Source organism: Lissotriton vulgaris, chromosome 5 (genome assembly GCF_964263255.1).
Source record: "Lissotriton vulgaris chromosome 5, aLisVul1.2, whole genome shotgun sequence".
Lineage (NCBI taxonomy): Eukaryota > Metazoa > Chordata > Amphibia > Caudata > Salamandridae > Lissotriton > Lissotriton vulgaris.
Window position 1 is genome coordinate 691784792 of NC_141693.1, and position 19147 is coordinate 691803938.

Below are 19147 nucleotides of genomic sequence, written 5' to 3' on the forward strand. Positions count from 1 at the left end.
CCATGCACCTGGCCACTCATTATGCCCTTAGTTGCCCAATTCTATGCACCATAATTGCCCTCCTGCTTAGCCTCTGTTCTTAGATTGCTGTCACTACTCTCCTTCCCCCTGCCCTCCAATGTCTGTGTGCATGCGACTGCTTCCTCCTTTTTGCCCACCATATTTCATGGACCTGCCACCCTCCTATCTACTCTGAGTGCTCTGTTGAGCTGCCACTGCCCATCACAGCTGCCTAGCATAGACAGATTACTGCTGCCTGTCCCTGTCATCTTCACCATGGGTGTACAAGTTCCATGCCCCTATCCCCTTTCTTCTGTACTCCATGGTCTATTATGCTGCCATTCCCTTCTGTCCTCCATTCTCTGTTGTGCTGCACCTGCTCCTCCTGCCTGACCTACATGGTCTGACGTGTAGCCCTTTCCCCTGTATTTATTTGTCTGTGTCCAGCCCCTACCTCTCCATTCTGTCCCCTATGGCCCTTGTGCATGCTCCTGCCCCCTCCCTCTCCCTCACAATGACCTTTGTGCTGCCACTATTCCGCCCGCTTGACATACATGATCTTCTGGGCTGTCACGGTCCCTTCCACCTGACCTGTATGGTCGGCTTGCTGCCAATGACCCCCTCCCACCTTCCCTTTGGTGACTGTGTATGTGCCATTATAGTCTCACTTTTGCCCTCCATGGTATGTGTGCTTCAAGTGCCCATCCCTTTCCCTCCATGGTCAGCTTGCTGCCAATGCCCTCTCCCCTTGCCCTCTGTCCTCCATTTTCCATGTGCAGAACTCTTTCCCCGCCCACCTGCCTTTTCTGATCCGTTGTCTTGCTGATGCCCCTTCCTCCAGTCCTTCATGGTCCGTTATGCTGAAACGGTACCTCCTGCCTGTCCGGTATGGTAGGCTTGCTGCCCTTGTCTCTTTTCCCCTCTGTTCTCTGTTGTCCATGTGCGTGTCCCTGTCCCTTCCCTATTGCTTTCCATGGTCTGTTGTGCTGCACTGCCACCCCACTTGCCCTGCGTGTGTATTATGCTGCTGCAACTCCTGACACCTGCCCAGTAAGGTCGTCTTTGTGCCCCTGCCCATCTCCCTCCTACCTTCCGTTATCTGAGTCCATATCCCTAACCTATTCCTCTCCCCCTCATTGATCCAATGTACCTTACTTGCACACATTTTGAACTTGGTAAGAGGGAGATTTGAAAATGTATTTTCCCCATTGACTTACATCAAAAAATGAGATTTTAGGCAGGAGACAGATAAAAATAAAGCCCTTTTGGGTGTGACAACATTGGGAGTCTCCTGCCTGAATCGGGTCTATTGACATGCATTGTTCTTCTGCCACTGCCTCTTCTTTCTGTCCTCAATTGTCTTTTATATTGCCAGACTTCTCCTACCTGTACTGTATTGTTGGTTTGTTGCCTCTGCCCCCCTTTTCCCTGCCCCCCATGGTCCGTTGTGCTGCCACTGGCCCTCCCGCCTGTCCAGCGTGCTAAATTTGTTGCCTCTGTACCGTCCTCCATGAGAAGGTCTTATTCCTATAGAAATTATGGTTAGTGCTCTAAGCAACTAAAAAACAAATGAGGACTTATTTTCTGAGTTCTCAAATAGTGACAAAGCACTTTTAAATAATTTGCAATCTTTGTGTTTTTTTTCATTCAGTTGATCACTTGATCATATGTTACACTTAAGGGGGAGGATGTGTCATTATGGCTAGAGCCATAGACGTAGCAACTGGAGAACCAGGTTTGAGTTTCGACGTCAACTCGACATCCTTGGATTCTGAGCAAATCAGTTAATCTCCCCACTCCTAGAATCAAAATGAATGTGTCCTTGTATAATGTAACTGATGCTCATGTGAAGCACTTCAATACCTTCGGGTCAAGTCTGCGATATATAGAGCAGCAAAAAAACAAAAATATTAGGTGTTTGCACACTTCTGTCATTGGCATGTACTTGGGCTACATTTGAGTGATATTTGTGCTACATTTGGGCTCTTTTTTCTCTGGTGGCCATCTTGACAGACTTTGTTTGTCATAAAGCATCCAAATTTCTTCTTTTACTGCAGTAGCCTTAATAGAAAATTTTTTCAATTTTGGACATCGATGCAATCAAGATGGCGTTTAGATGTGTCACACTTTGGGCATACATTCATAATATTAACGCTCTAGTTACTCCTTAGAACACTGTAGTAAAGCTGCTGATCGCCAGGCAGTTTACTGGCAGTCTGCTGCTGGTGTTGGAAGTGCATGTTTTAGTCTGCATGTCAGAATGTTTTAATGAAATAGAAGAGGAAGATGTTTAGGAACTCACTTAAATGTGTCCTAATTTTTGTTTCTACACACTAACCATAATTTCTATGACAAACAGAATCCCCTAATGTTTTTCCTTTCTAAATTAAATGTATCGAGTTTTAGAAGTTTGATCTAATCAACATGGCTTCAGGTGTGCCATATGTTTGTCACAAGTAACACTGTTAGCTCTCTAGCTTTTCTTAAAACACTCTGGGAGGCTGCAGTAGAACACAAGGGAATCAACCGATAGACTGCTACTGTTGGAAGTACATGATTACTGAGAATGTCAGACTTAAATTTCATATGGCTGAGAAAGATTGTGCGAATTTACAGAAAATATGCTATCATTTTAGCTTTTGGAGCACCTTCCATAGTTAGACTGCTAACCGAAATGTATATATCCAAGCAAGCATTCTCAGACCCACATAGGCACAAACATACCCACTCACAGACATATGCAGGCATTGACACACCCACTCACAGACCCATGCAGGCACTCACAGAGCCATGCAGGCACTCACACACCCACTCAGAAATCCATGAAGGCACTGACCAACCTACTCCCACACACATACAGGTGCTCACAGACCAACTCATAGACCTATGCAGGTATTCACACACCACTCACAAAAACATGCATCCACTTAAATATCCACTTACAAACCCCCAGAGGCACTCTCACACCCACTCACAAACCCATGCAGGTGCTCAGACATACACTCATAGACCCACACAAGCACTCACAGACTCACTCATCCACTCACAAACCCACTCAAAGACCTATGCAGGCATTCATAGAGACATTCATATACCCATGCACACATTTATAGACGCATTCTGAATCCCATGCAGGTACTCACATGCCCACTCACACACCCATGCATCCACTTACACAGCCACTTTCAGGCCCACACAAGCACTTACAGTCCCAAACACAGAGCAATGCAGGCACTATCAGACCCACTCACAGAGCTAGACAGGAACACACACCCACTCACACACCCACAAAATGACTCACACACCGATTCACACATCCAGACAGACACTTATACACCCACTCACAGACCCACTTAGACACTCACAAACCCACTGAGAGATTCATTCATGCACCTGTACACCCACTCACAGACCCACACAGACACTCACAGACCCACTCACAGACCCACTCAAGCACTCACACACCCAACCAGAGACTCACTCTCACACCTGCTCATAGACCACAAAAGCACTCTCACCTCACACCCACTCATAGAATCACACAGGCAGACATAGACCCACTCACACACCCACACAGGCACTCACCGGCCCACACAGACACTCTTATACCCAATCACAGATCCACACAGACACTCACAGAACCACTAACAGACCCATGCTGACACTCACAGAACCATTCACATAACCATGTAGACACTCACACATCCACTCACAGACCTATGCAGCGACTCATAGACCCACTCACAGACCCATGCAGGCACTCAAACACCCATTCAATGACCAATACAGCCACTCACAGGCCCATTCTCAAAGGTTACAGGTCACATTCAGGAAAAAAAATCAACAACCTTTGAAATTCACTAAAAACACGAAAGTTACAGGGCATTATAGTTAGGAAATGACAATAACAAACCTTCCAAATTCACTCAAACAAACAAAGTTTATAGGGACGTTATAGTTGGGAAATAGAATTTGAAAAATCTTAGAAATTCATTGAAAAAACAAAGGTTACAGGGACGTTATAGTTAGGATGAAATTAAACCCGCACAAACCATAGAAGTTCAACAGTTATGGTTACCTGAGCTAACTATAACGTTTACTCCCGCAATGCACTTCTTATAAACTCACATATTACATCACTTATGAAGTGATTATGTTAATATATGAATATATATATAACTCGTGAGAAAGGGAACTTTTCCCGAAATGCATCGAGTTGGATTGCCTATGGATTTTTGCTGAATAAAAGACTGCTTTTGAAGCAAGATTGACGCTCGTGTGTTACTGTGTCCAGCGAGGATATTGGGAGTAAGCAGTATTCTGCGAAGAATATTATATATATATATATATATATATATATATATATATATATATATATATATATATATATATATATATATATATATATATATATATATATATATATATATATATATATATATATATATATATATATAATATATATATATAGAGAGAGAGAGGAGTAACTTTTTTATCATGACCACTGGAATTATGCAAGTGTGGGGCAATTTTCACCTAATTATAGATTTATAGATTTGCTGTATTCGCCACATGATCCATAATCTTCCACATAATATGCAGATTTTAACAAAATTGTTTTTAGTTCATGTGGTTCAAAAGTTACTAAAAATGTAATGAGACATTTTGCTACTCAGTGGAAGGCCTTCACAAAGCAGGCCTGTCCGCTTTTCTTTTGTTTAATACTAAATTTAGGTGTACTAGTACTAATGAGGTGCGACCAATGCCCAGGCAGTGCACAGTGTAACATAGTTTAAAAATGATGAAATTATAAAGTATAACTATTACAAAATGTGCTGAATTATGCCGCATAAATTGCCTTTTTTGAAGCATAATTTACTCAACCCTGCCACTTAATTTGACCCTCTCATGCTGCATAAATCCAGTGGCCCTGTTTATATGTATACCTGGTTTGGTGGTCAGTAATTCAACAAAACTGTTCTTCCGAGCACTCCAGACATGATAAGAGGTGGACAAAAGTTTAGTGTGGCTAAGTTGAGAATGTGCGCTTTTCTCTTTGAAAATGTTTTGTTATATAACATTATGCTATTTGGTTCTTGTAAAGAGAAACACATGCAATTGTGTGGATGCCTCAGGATGAAGCGAGTTGTGCATTTCCCATTAGTTGGAGTCCTGTGGAGTCTTGCAGTAGTGTTGGACTTTGTTTGGAACTTGCAACTAACCTCTGCAGTAGCATAACCCCTTCTGTGCTCATGACGAGCTGAGCTCGTCATGAGGCACAGTGCTCCTGTGCTCATGACGAGCTGAGCTCGTCATGAGGCACAGTGCTCCTGTGCTCATGACGAGCTGAGCTCGTCATGACCACACTCGTTTCTATTATGGTCCATCACAGGAGATAAATACCTCAAGCAGCCATGGTATTAACTTTATACTTTATACTTAACTTGTGTTTCCCGAAGGAAGCACCCTGTAAGGGGCTGGATCTGTGACCATCACCAACATATATCTAACAGTGTTCATTGGGTTGCGTCTTGATTGCTGGTTTCCTTACTGTCAAGCCAAGTTTGGTTGTCAGGTCTTGTAACCGTTCCAACACTAATTAGGTGCAGTATGTGAATAGTGATGATAGGTTTCTATTTGGTAGAGAAGTGTGAAGTGTGTGGTCTATCAACTATCTGTACTTGTTAATGTTTTCATAGGGTCATGTTCACTTAGTGAATTTTCATATCCTAAATTTCGGAAGTAGGTCAGGTCTTGGTTTATTGTGACACAATTCATTTGCCTGTTTAGTGGGGTATGTCTTAATGTGGAATTTCATATGGCTGATCCTCAAAGTGGGGAGTCTGTAGGTTAGGTTGTTGTGTTCCATGATTGTGATTTCCCTGTGCCACCTGAAATTAGATGGAGCTCATGAGAGGTATGGCCATGTCTGTACATGAACTAACTTAGCAGGTTTACTTGTACCATTGTCTGTGTTAACATGCCATGTTGACTTGGTCTCCCATTCACAATGCTTCTGGCTCCCCGACTCCCCTCGTACAGGTTGTCTGCATGCAGTGTCCCATCACCCAGGTTGCTTTATTAATATTTTAAGCTCTCTGTTGAGCCTCCAGTAAGCAAAGGTGGTAGTGATTACCCTAATCTGGGTGCCATAAAATTGTAAGCACAGACAATTTTATTCAAACACAGATGGTTCAGAGATGTGGATGTGATAGGGGAATGTTCTTTGTATATTTTATTTAACTCATTTACATTGTTGTTCCTACTAGAGACAAGTAAGTGACCCCTTTCCAGTGGGAGGCCTGGCACTGGCTTGGCATTAGTTCTTACTCCACGGAGTTCTTGATGATTTCTCTTGGCCACTTGACCATTGGGGCTCCAATCGGGGCACTGCTTGAAAGGAGCAGGGAAGATGAGGTGCAAGTCATCTGGATAGAATCCAGATACAGGGTGCAGTAATGGTCACATGGGAGCACAATGGATAGCTGAAGGCCATGATAGAGTGCGATGGCTCGAGGGGACAGCCGAGCAAGGGTACCTGAAAAGGCAGCAAGGGCCCTAATCTATCTCTCGAAGGACATTTAATTATTTTTACTACAAAGAATCACTGATGGTCAGCAGAAACCTGCTTAACAAATGACAATAAAGACATGGTTACAGCAGAGCGCAAGGACTTTTGCCTTCCAGTCTAATGTCAATTTGTTTTGGTTGAGTTGACCACTGACAATCAAGCTCTTCAATATTGTTGTTTGTCTTTAAAAAAAAAAAGAAATGTATATCTTGGTTTAAAAAGTGAGGTAAGTGTTCACTTGTCTTTTAATGGTTTTATGGATCGAAAAAGGGACTATTCTTGCCCTCTGAACATGATACCATCTGTGGCTCTGTTTGGGATGTACTCTTTGTCTAGTTTTGTTGTATTCATACACTTGAAAACGAGTTGGATAACAGGATACTGGAGGAGCCTGAGGGCACAGCCTGTCTACTGTGGGAAAAATAGTATATACTGAATGCTAATAGGCGACCTCGCTCAGTGATAAACTGTGGAATGCACTAAAAAAAGGTCGGTGAAGAGGAAGAGAATGCCAGGCCAGCTGCAGCAACTACCAGGAGCCCTACCACGAGTTATGACTACCCAGAGCCCAACTCTGATAATCCAAAACTAGTGATAGGGAAATTAGAACATAGCTAATTATGTCACCCAGTATTTTTTATTTATTTGTGCATTTATTCGTTTGTGTGCAGTATGTTTTATAGCATGAACGTAGCTGTAAAGGCAGTGGAGAGCTTTACAGATAACCAAAATATAACAAGTGCAGAAACAAACAAAACACCAAGGGCCAGATGTCGGTAGCGAAATACCGGTCGGTAACGGCCGAAAATCGGTGATTGTCCTGTTACCGGCCGGTATTTTGCACTTCCTAATGTAGGGGGCTGTAAATAAGCATTCGGTAATTTACTGATTCCTTATTTTAAGGAATGGGTAAATTAGCGAATCCCTAAAACCTAAAGAATTTGTTATTTACCACCAACTACAAGTTGGTGGTAAATACTGAATACCTTTAAAAAAGCAGTTATTTGCTTTTTCCAAAGTGCCATGTGGCAGCATGTATGTGCGCCACATGTGCACACATGCACGATTCAGGGGTGCAACAGGTTGTCAATGTGACACCCTGACACCCTTGAATATGCTCCCGATATTACTGATTCGGTAATACCGAATCGGTAATAGTGAATTGCTTCCCATTCATTCCTATGGGTTTCCAGGCCCATAGGTAATGAATGGGAATTATTCCTTATTATTTATCGAATCGGTACTACTGATTCTGTAACAAGGAATATTACATAATCGGTAAATTTTACAGATTTTTTACCTACATCATATTTACTGATTCCTAAATACCGAATCGGTAAAATTCGGTATTTAAGAAGCAGTAAATTGAGATTACCTACATCGGGCCCCAAAAGTACTAAAAATAATAGCGTTTCATTTAGGAGCTATAGTCTGAAAATGTGATTCTTTAAGTCTTTGATGGAGCAGACAGTCCGAGTTGACACTTATTTATTTGGGGATTTGATTCCTTCATATCGGGTCTAGGCATAAGATGTGCAGGTTTGGTGTAGGTTATCTGTATAACTCAACTAGCACTTGTGTGGCCTTGTGTGGGTGCATCTGCGCACCGGAGAGTGCAATAGAGGTCAAAGTGAGAAGATTGAGCCACTTCCAAGAAACGTATGGGTGGAGAGTCAGGTATTTCACTGGTGTATGCTATTCCTTGGTTGGCTCTTTGGATATATTACATCTTGACATTGAGTTTAGAAAATGGAAGGACACGCACAATGTACAGAATTTGAAGACAAAGACTAAACAGTATGTGCCATTGCCGTATCAAAAGAGGACAAACTAAAAAAAGCATGTTTAAAAAGCCATGCTATCACATTTGTGCAAAGGTTTCTACACCACTTAAAATTGTTTTGTAAATGATACAGTAACAGCACAGGTTTTGAGGACCTCTGAAATCAGCCAAATAACTCTAAAATTATAACTCCTGCTAAAATATCCATTTGTAAACAGCATTCCTGTTCTACTGTCACAACGGTTATTTTTATGTCAGAGTTTTATTCAGAATACATCCTCTTTCCTGGGAAGTGGGCAAACAAAAACTACAGCTGGGCCAAATTTCACCAGTGGCAGCTGCTGCCAATGTGCCCATCTGTAGAAACATGTCATCGCACAGGAGAACGTCAAATAATTAATTTAGATGATGTCTCGGGTACAAACCTCAATGTAAAACTAGCAAGTACAAAACTTTGGTTTAAAAAGACGTACAAATGAGGTAACTGCTAAATGTTTGTTCGTTTGAAGTCTTGAATCAAATCCTAGCATGGAAAGATACTTAGATATTAAAATGGCCTCTACAACTTGACAAGCAACCTATCGATGTATAGTACAATTCTTTTTTTTCACACTCTACATTTGCTTGGTGGTTGTACTTTGAGGGCCTTTCAGGGCTTCAACTGTCCTTTGAGTAATGTAAAGAATAGGTCTAGGTAAGCATTTTATTTGTTGCTTGGAGTTTAATCCTTCACCTACCCTAAGTTGGCTATAGGGCTTTGATTAAATTGTGCAGTTTCCAGAAGTGACCGGACATAAATGGGAGTTGTGTATACTTGTTCAAGTCCCACAACCATGGGATGTACAGCGGGTAAGAGTGCATCTATAAATGTGTAACACGCCGGGCAGATTAGATGCTTAAAAACGGTCGTACAAACAGGCACAGGTAAAACTCACCATCCGTCCGGGGATCCCAAGACCACCTTTGTCACCCTTATTGATAAATCAAAAAGCAAAGGTGTTGTAAACTCAACATTTTAGTTTGGAAACAAACCACTATACACTATATACAAATGAGCTACTCTGGTTAGTTCTGTGCACTGCCTGCATGGCTTCCTATTCAGGTATTTACATGTCAGTCCGCAGCACACCAAATAGCAACTTCAGGAAACACATGGGAAAATATGACACATGATTTCACAGAATGACCGAGGCCGATAGCTCTTCTCGGTAATGAACGCTTTGAAACACCGCTGAGGTTTATAAATAGGCTTTTTTCACTTTTATACTGTATCATGCACTCTGCCAGCTGTTCTATCCCATTGCCCAGCAGCACCGCGTGCGTGCCATGCATGTACTACTGGGCAGTAAACATGGGAATAGCAGGGCCCAGAATGCCGTTCCTTGAGAGGGTGCTCTTTGAAGGCTCGGCTCTCCCTCCTCCTCCATCCTAAACATCTGGCACTCTCCGGCCCCCACCCCCTCAAGACACTTTAAAGTGTTTCTGTTTTGTTTCTCCATTTCCCTTTTTGGAGCAGTGCAGACATACCCATGACAGATCACGTCGAAAGCCTGCGGGGTCAGTGGGTGTGTTTATTTTACAAGCCGGCCCTAGGGTGGGGCGGCACCTGCAGACAGACTGCCCTGTGGACCGGAGCCAGTTGACCTTTTCGAAGGCTAGACGTGCACGTGATCAAGCTTTTTCTCCTAGCAGGGTGAAACGGTGGAAACTCAGTTTACCATTTAAGTGCAACAGGATGGTGACCTGGCACGCGCTAAATTTGATAAACAGAAGCAGTCACCTACGAAGTGAGACAGGGGTTGGTGGGAAAAACAGCTTGAGAGAGAATAATGAGGGGAGATGTAGGCCTAAATGTTCTGTTATGGATTAGGGGAGGGAATGCTGTAATACACGGGCAGGGTGCAAAAGCAGAATACCTTGAAAGGACAGTGGGTTTGTGCAATACAAGAGCATGTGCCTTGTTTACTAGAAAGGTGGAAAAGAAGGAGGAATCCGTTGATAATCACCTGGTAATCAGGGCGCACTCATCTAAAGGAGTGACGTGTTGCAATGGAATATGCAGTGTAAGAAGCAGTGGGAGGTTGGTTGAGAGAATAAAGCGAGGAGGACCAGATTACAATGGTCCTGCAAAATGCAGGTGCTATTTGTGCATGCACTAGTTTGTTTTAGCACACAGTGCTCTAAGTAGCAGGTGAGCAATCTGTAAGTGATCCTGAGTCTGACCCCTCAGACCAAGGAATGGCACACTCATATTATATGTTAGTCCCCATTCGGTTAAGCATGTGTATTATGTTAGTGACTCAAGCATGTGCGCTATTTGATGCCATGAATTCCATAAGGAAATCACAAACACAAGCGATTTGTGCCCAAAATGTAACTTTTGTTTTTTGGGTGGGAGGGGAGAGTTTGCACCCAAGATTGGATTTCTGACCACCAGCGATGGCCCGTGGAGGGAGTTACGGTGGGGCAGGAGGGCGGGGAGGGGGAGGGGCAGAGCGGAGGTTGCTAAAAACCGGCATATGGATAATTGCAGGTAAGTAAGCAATTTAATTAATAAAACGAATTTCGTAGTGCGCCTTGCATCGCAAAATGCAATGCAGTGCGAGCTACGAAATTCGTTTTATTAATTAAATTGTTTACTTACCTGCAATTATCCATATGCCGGTTTTTAGCAACCTCCACCCTGCCCCTCCCCCTCCCCGCCCTCCTGCCCCACCGTAACTCCCTCCACGGGCCGTCGCTGAGGTGGACACAGTTTCAAAGAGGATGGACAGAACTAGCATTTCTATGAAAGGTAAATAAAAACATTTTTTGAGGAAGTTAGAGGCGCCCATACATTTGTTATTCTGTGCCCCCCATGAGGTTATACCATGAAATGAGTATTTGATTTAGTACTACAATGTTACAATACCTTCAAGCGATAATCACTCGTCTTGCTTTATCCATTTTCCTAGAATTCTTCACCTTTTGGTTAAACAGGTCTATTGCTACATATCATGAGATAGAACGTTTCTAACATGTGACATTTAAATGGTGGACAGGGATTTCCTTCAGCGCATTAGGTTTCATTAACCTTATTGGTCCAGTCTCGCCTTCTGGCTAACAAATAATAATGCTGTCACCAGCAGTGTTCAGGCTGCAAAGGGCGAAATGGCAGCACTCATTGCATCCACTATCATCAAATTATACGTCGTAAAGAGGATGGGTTAGAGATGGGGCGTGAAAAGGTTTTAATGCGAATGTGCAGCAGTGTGCTCAGTTGATGCAGGGTGAGGAAGGTGGAAGTGTCTGCCAGCACAGGGTGGAGTTAATGGGGCATGATCAGTTTCAAGCAGGTAACAGGATAAAAAGAGGAACCAATGAGACCTAGAGAGCAGAAGACACAATAATGGAAGTTTATAACATGTTTCTACAACAGACTGTAGTTGTGCTGTCTGAATGCCCAGAGCTAAGGCTCTGAAATTAGCATATGAATGAATGAATGAAACAGTTCTTGTAGATGCGCAGAATTAGCCCAATGGGCGTCAAGGCGCCTAAATCAAATGCAGAAGCTAGCAAGCTTACAAAGTCCTATTTACTCATGGGTAGGCCCTCTTAAAAAAGTAGGTTTTGAGAGCCTTTTTGAAAGACTCGATGGTCGGGAGCGTTTTTATTTCTGTGGGAATGGAGTTCCACAGCTGCGGAGCCACCACGGAAAAAGCTCTGGCGCCCCATCTGGCCAGTTTGAAACGAGGAACAACCAGTTGACAGAGTCCCGCAGATCGGAGGTTTCTTGTGGGGACGTAACGCATAAGAAGAGATCCGATAGCACTAGCAGGACCATCCTTCAATGCTCTGTGGGTCAGACACAGAATTTTAAAGGCAATTCTGTGCTGCACCGGGAGCCAGTGAAGCTCCTTCCTGGCTAAGGTGGCAGAAGATGCTTTCGGGAGATCCAAAACAAAGCGTGCTGCAGCGTTCTGGAGAATCTGCAGACGATGTATCAGGCCTTTATTGGCTTCCATGTACAGGGAGTTGCAGTAATCCAACCTTGAGCCAACCAGGGCGACTGCAACCTGTTTACGGGCCTGGGGGGATAGGTATCCGCGGATTTTATTGAGCGTCCTGATCACACCCCAGCAAGTGGCCACGGTCCTGTTGACTTGCAGGGACATGTATAAAAATCGTTTTCTACTGCTACAATATAATATACAATGGCCTGTTGAATGAAAGGGTCGTTCCCCTTCTCTGTATCTCGATAATGTGTTAGGACACATGGACCCTAGTTTACAATGCGTTTGTAGACGCGCCGATCTGTAAATGACAAATGCACCACAGATGTCTGGTTGCATGTTAGTGTCTACATTTGAGTCAAGTGCTTCCTGAAACTTTAGATACAGTATGGGAAGGCAGCGGGCGGTTGGCATGTGAAACATTGTTTCTTAGGAAACCCCAGTGTTGATAAGAGATAACAATAATTCCTCAGTAAAAACTTCCCAGACGCTTTTACTTCCTTTCATGGCGACTGCAGTTGCATGTCATTGCGTCACTACAAAGATGGAAATTAGGAGGTGCCCTGTCAAACTAGTCCTACTGTTTGAGATTTCTGTGTATAAAATAAGAAACAATTGGGCCCAAAGAAGCCCTTCAAGAATCATATGGATAAAATCACGTAATGCTTTACCACTTTCTAGACTCAATGTGTTTGCCTTTAAAGAGATTATTGAGAAAACCAGAAATCATCCTAAATATATATACTTAGAAGCATTATAGAAGCAAAATTTTAAATAATCAATCATCGTTATTGGCTATAAGTAATCCGCCAGTCAATGGGCAACAATGTCAAAGAAATCATCTAACAACGTTTTCAGCCTTGCATGTCCCAGTAAATGCTAGGTAGTCTTGTCTTCTAAAAATCTGGAACCTAAGAATTGGAATACTCTGTTACCAAAAACCAGAAATGCCTAGAAGGTTTATTGTTCCCTAAAGTCTGCAAACCTTCGCCTTCCCGTTGACAAATGGTTACCATATACCCAGGACTGGAAATGTAAATGCTACCAGTGAGCTTGCAGCACTTATTGTACCACCCACTGTAGTAGCCCTTTAAATCCTGCCTCAGGCCTGCTGCCATTGTAGCCTCTGTATGCAGTTTTAAACTGCCATTTTGACCTGGCAAAATAAACCTTCCTTTTTAATACATATAAGTCACCCCTAGGGTAAACCCCACACAGCCCTTAGGGCAGGATGCAGTGTATTTCATAAGTGGGACATGTGCTTTTACATTTTACATGCACTGTTAGTGAAAAACTTCTTGCTGCTTATTGCCTGCCCTACTTGCTAAGAAGAAAGACTGGACCTGCTCCCTTCATCGCAGGCAGGGTGACTCAAGGGTCAGCTGACTGACCTCTTGTTCTGAGCTACAGTGACATAAGCTCCAGAGGCCTCCCTGCATCTTCCCAGTTGACCTGCTGCCTGGATCACCTACCAGGACCTGCAACTGGAACTGCCTGAGCCCCGCTGGCCCCTGCAAAAGTGAGTCCCTGATCCCCAAGAGGTGCCTTCCCTGGTCCTAGACACATGGCTGGCATCAGGGAGCACGCCTATGACTATAAAAGGAGAAATCCTGTAGCGATGGGCTCTTCGTGACAGTTCACACCAAGATCTTACCGCCCATGCTGACCACTAATGACAAGCTCTGGAAAACACAAATCTTCATGCTACAGCGACTGCCAGAAACAACCAGCAGTGCAACATCTGCACTGAAAGCCCGTAGTGATTGCCAATGCAAATCTCCTGCATCAACCATCTCCAACGCCCAGTCTGCTCTTCCTGCTACAACAACAACCATTCGCTACACTCTCCCTGCTCCTGGAGGCATCACCCACCGAGAGCAAAAAAGTACAGGACTTTAGAAGGTAATTCTTTCAGGCCGACCTAATCCCTGTATCCAGCCTGCATTCCATCAGAGTTTGACCTGAACTTGTGACTTTCACCCTTTCTTGCAAGAGTTTACAACTGTGAGTGGTGCTTTGTGCTTTTAGGTGCCATACTTACCTTAAATCTTTGAAATTCCATATCTCTAGTTCTACTGATTGGATTTTTGTCATTTTGCTATCAAATTATTTATTAAAATGTGATAGATTTTACTAAATAGGTGTGGAGTGTTTCTTATGTTGTATTTTCACTTTGTTACTGTTTAAGTGCTGCATAAATAATTTACACATTGCCTCTATGTTTTGTGCCAAGCTACCGGAGAGTTAAGCCCAGGTTCATTTTAGTGGTCTTTGTGCTCCACCCTGACAAGGATTGTGGCTGTTGCTTGAGAAGGGCTCTCACCCCCTTAGCCAGCAACCCAATTTCGCACACGGAATATGTTTACTAGATTACACTGAGCGTGGTTTCAGTATCACTCTTCTCGTACTGTGTTCATCAAGGCACAGGTACTTGATAAATGTGATTTGGGGAGCAGAGCGGGGTGACAGGTGCCATCCTTCAGGTAGACAATGGATGGTCATCAAGGAAACATGTAACTACAAGTTACTCCTGGACAGGGTCAAATGGACTCCAGGAGCATGAAACTGTGATCTAATATTAAGACAAATTAATATTATGTCATAGTATCGTGGAAGCTTCCTTTCCACACACATTCTTTAATTGTTTGACTAGAAAACAACTATTGATTTCCGCATAATTATAACTCGTTCATATTTATTATTCAGTTGTTTACTTTTACGGTTTTAGAGACCATGAAGTGGGCCACTGACAGACATCAAAATGCTATAAAAGTGTGCACAGCGTAGGTGGGATATGTGGTTCAGTAAAATAATAGTGTAATTGGAGTAATACTTGGTGTACTATGGATCTATGTGCCTCCCGTTGAAGAATATCGATGGGGAAGCAAAGCCAAAGACAAGTAGTCAGATTACAGATTGTCTTCATGACTGGTGGCAAGACGCTTGGGAGAGCTATGGTAGGTTAGAAAACTAACTTGTAAGCTCAAAAACGAACTATGGCCATTTTTAGACTTCCCACTTGTGAAAATGGTCAGTTGCGGCTCGGTGAATTGTAATTAAGTGGGAGCAAGACAGAGAAAAATATCTAAAAGAGAGAAGGGGGAATTAAAAGCATTGCAGTCATCCAATAAACAATACAGTTTCCATTTAATATGTTAGAGCATAACTCCAAGTGCAGAGGGGGGAGGTTCAACTTATATTTATATGGGAAGATTTATTTATGGATAAAGTTTTAGCACTCACATACTAATACCGTAACTTATTATTGTAACTTTAGCAAATCAAAGTTAAACTAAACTTTTACTTTCTGCAAAGCGCTGTCATATTCACATATCTGTCATATCACAATGGCCAAATTAGGCAGTATAGACCTCAGACTGTGTATGGTGATGCAGATATTGTAGCACATAAAGTCTTCAGACTCTTCAGATTTAAAAAAACAAAATAAGACTCAGTGATGGAATACTGCCTCACAGTCAGATTAAAGTTAGTTCTAACAACAACGTGAAAGCATGCATGGAACAATGGGCATAAAATGACATGCACATGGTTCTGCACGTGATTTTTCTTAGGGGTATCTGCACCCCTAAGTGCATATGAGCGTTTAGAGGTGGCTCTTTGGTAGAATCGGGATTCAGGGCACATGAAAGGTGTTAGGTAAAATGCTGACAATATTACTTTATATTCTTGCTTCGCTGTCAATATGTAAACTGCATTAGAAATAGGGAGGGTACATGGAATGCTGAGACACTAGATGAAAATAGGAAAATACTTAGGGGGTCTATTACGATCTCCGCCCGCCATCGCACCGGGAAATGGGACTGCTCGTAATGTGTGCGGTGGTCCCACATATAAAATTAGGATGCGCCCGCCACACTGGCGGGCGCATCCTGCATTTTTTGCATTGCGGAGGGCGGTGCTGTCAGCAGCACCCGCTGCAATGCAAAAAAGGCATGCCGTGCAGTGACTGCCACGCCGTGCATGCAAATGCAGGAGGGTACCCCTCACAACATCCTGAGAGCCCGCAACGGGCCCCCAACTGCGAAAACCACATGCCTTTCCGTGACGGAATATGGTGGGGGTAAATTGCATGCGGGCGGTGAATAATGACGGGCGGATCGCCACCGCCATACGGGCGGTGGTGATTCGCCCGCCATTATAATAGACCCCTTAGTTCACAAACTGAATATAAACGGCAACTCACCACATTGAGGGCGGTCATAATATTTTCGGCAAGACCCACACAGTATAAAGTGAAAAAATACATGAGGTATACTTACTGGAAGGCCTGGTCTTCCAGAAGGACCCTGAAACAATTCCAGGTTACAAAAGGTTAAAGAAGAACAAATAAATTGACAAAATAGCAGTTAATATTAAACAGACAGAGTGCAAACAATAGATTTAGTTGAGTCGCTTCTCAATTGCATTTGGGTAGCGTTTGACATCTTTGGCAAGGAGTTGCAAAGCTCTGGAGCATGGTTGTTGCTGTGTTTCCATCATCAAAATGTCAGTTTTTTTGGCACCTGATATGTATTGGATGGAGAGCCTGAAGTCAGGCAATGAAACCTTAGATAAGCAGACATTGAGTTTAACAAAGGCTTCAAGGGATAGGCTGAAGCACTTGTATTAGGGGCCTGTGCACATGTCAATATTTAGTTGCAGAGTCAGTACTCTGTATCACAAAGTTTAACATCAATAGGAATTAAAGACGATCTGTATTAGGAAAACAATAAACACTCTGAAGTTTTTGTGTTCTTCTTTAATCCTGGACGATTGCCCAGCCAACACGTGTTTCGTAAAGGCGAGTACCCCACGACTTCTTCAGGGCTTCTGGCAATATGATGGAGATGAAGGATCTCTCTATAGGTTGTAATTCCATCCCGGCTGGATTGAGGGTGAGTAGTCTAACTTGTCGGTATGACCCAGATTTAGGACCATGGACGATTGTGCAGCCAGAAGCGGCCCCAGACGCTGCGACCGCTTCCACAAACCAGCGTACTCACTACCTTAGCTTAGCCATTACCCTGGCTCCATTCTCCGGTGCATCCAGTGGACCGTACAGCTGTCCATATACTCCGCATTCATCCCAGAACTGGGACGGAATTATAACCGGTATAGAGTGAAGCTTCTTCTGGCTGCATAATCGTCCATGGTCCTAAATCCGGATCAGACCGACAAGTTAGAATACTCACCCTCAATCCAGCCGGGACGGAATTACAACCAGCAGAGAGATCTTTCATCATCTTCATATAGCCAGAAACCCCGAAGAAGTCGTGGGATACTTGCCCTGAGGAAACACGTATTGGCTGGGCAATTGTCCAGGATTAAAGAAGAACACAAAAACTTCAGAGTGTTTATTGTTTTCCTAATACAGATTGACTTTAAACTTTGTGATACAGAGTACTTACTTTGCAACTAAATATTGACGTGTGCACAGGGTTCTAATAACTTTGTTAGACCACTGGTCTGTAACTCAGGGGGTTCAGGGTCTCCCCCTTCCTGTTGGCACCGTCCCAAGCAAACATCAACCAGATATACGTAAACTTGCAGCAGGCGCCAGGTTCTACCACATACGTCGAAACCCTGTCGCTTGTTCTATTGAAGCACTTGTATTTATTCCCATGTGTCACTTTAAAGCTTCTACGGTACTGGTGGGTAAGTAAAACATTGTTATTTGGTTCATTTTGTATGTTCAGTTCTGAGTCAATCAAGACTCCCTCGTAGTACAGATGTGTTGACTGCCTGAAGCCCCTTCGATGATGCTCATTTTGTCATACAAGCCTTCTTATTAGAACCAGTTAAGTCACCCCCTAAAGCTTTTACTGTCAGACCTGCGAAGCATTTAGGATTGCATAACTGTTCTGATGGAACATACAATTGCAATCCATATACATTTGTAGAGAACGTGTTAGGACGCTACTTCCAGTTCTGACGTTTGAAGCTCTGTATATGAATTGAACTCACCATGATATTGTTTCTGGAATAACAAACAGAATTAAGATATAATTACCACGACAATCAGTCGCCATACAAGAATGATGGGACCGAACTCACACCTGTATGCAGAGAACAGGAAGGTGGTGAGCAAAGTAGGTCGAGCTGCATTACATTATTTGGCAGCAACATGCCCAGAATACATACGTTGTCACTGATGTAGTTTTTCTTCAATATTTGAACCAGCATTTGAACTGCCTGGCATAAAAGGCCACTTTTGTTTTGGTCTAATTTAAGCATGGGGCTTTTCAGGCAGGTCAAGAGTCATTGCAAAACTGCACCTGCACCATTGCAACCTATATCAATCTTAATTGTTGCCTCAATATGCAGTCCGGTTCAAGTGCATCCTGTTTAATTAAGACCATAGACCTCAGTTCCTCCCTATATAGTGACTGATTATTCGGAGAGCTTTGCCGCCCTATTCGTTGTGTTTTTGTTACACTTTTGCAATGCTACCACTCGGGGTGCTGGTGTCCCGGAGCGCTTGCACAGCCAGGGAAAGAATTTGAAGACTGCGTTTTGTGAAATATTTCAGGCCAACTAGTATAATGTTATAATACTTAGGACAGATAATATGCATGCGCCTTTCTCCAGGGACAGCCTTCACCTAGCATGTTTCTGAAATGAGGCAAATACCTATTATCTTCACAATGGAGAAAAACACAGGACTTATTCCAATATGACTTTAATGTTTGTGGCACTGGTTCCCAAAGCAACACACAAACACAATAAAAAAACTCAAGTCAATGACGTTTGCTTTTTAGGGTTTTGGATGTTATGCAGATTTGTAGAGTGCACCATCCCCTG

The 19147-nt window shown here is 43.1% G+C and overlaps 2 protein-coding genes across 2 annotated transcripts in view; both read right to left on the minus strand.

Moving 5' to 3' along the window:
- The window catches only part of COL13A1 (collagen type XIII alpha 1 chain), a 368078-nt gene extending 351431 nt beyond the window's left edge, over positions 1-16647 (minus strand). The window contains exons 1-2 of the mRNA XM_086922128.1: positions 16627-16647; positions 9290-9325 (exon numbers count right to left, since the gene is read on the minus strand). Of these exons, the coding sequence (XP_086778254.1) occupies positions 9290-9292 (3 nt within the window). The 5' untranslated portion in view covers positions 9293-9325; positions 16627-16647. The remainder of the gene's footprint in view (positions 1-9289; positions 9326-16626) is intronic.
- A 100-nt stretch (positions 16648-16747) lies between these two features.
- LOC147711405 (uncharacterized) overlaps positions 16748-19147 on the minus strand; it is a 230972-nt gene continuing 228572 nt past the window's right edge. The window contains exons 5-6 of the mRNA XM_086919479.1: positions 18311-18323; positions 16748-16892 (exon numbers count right to left, since the gene is read on the minus strand). Of these exons, the coding sequence (XP_086775605.1) occupies positions 16748-16892; positions 18311-18323 (158 nt within the window). The remainder of the gene's footprint in view (positions 16893-18310; positions 18324-19147) is intronic.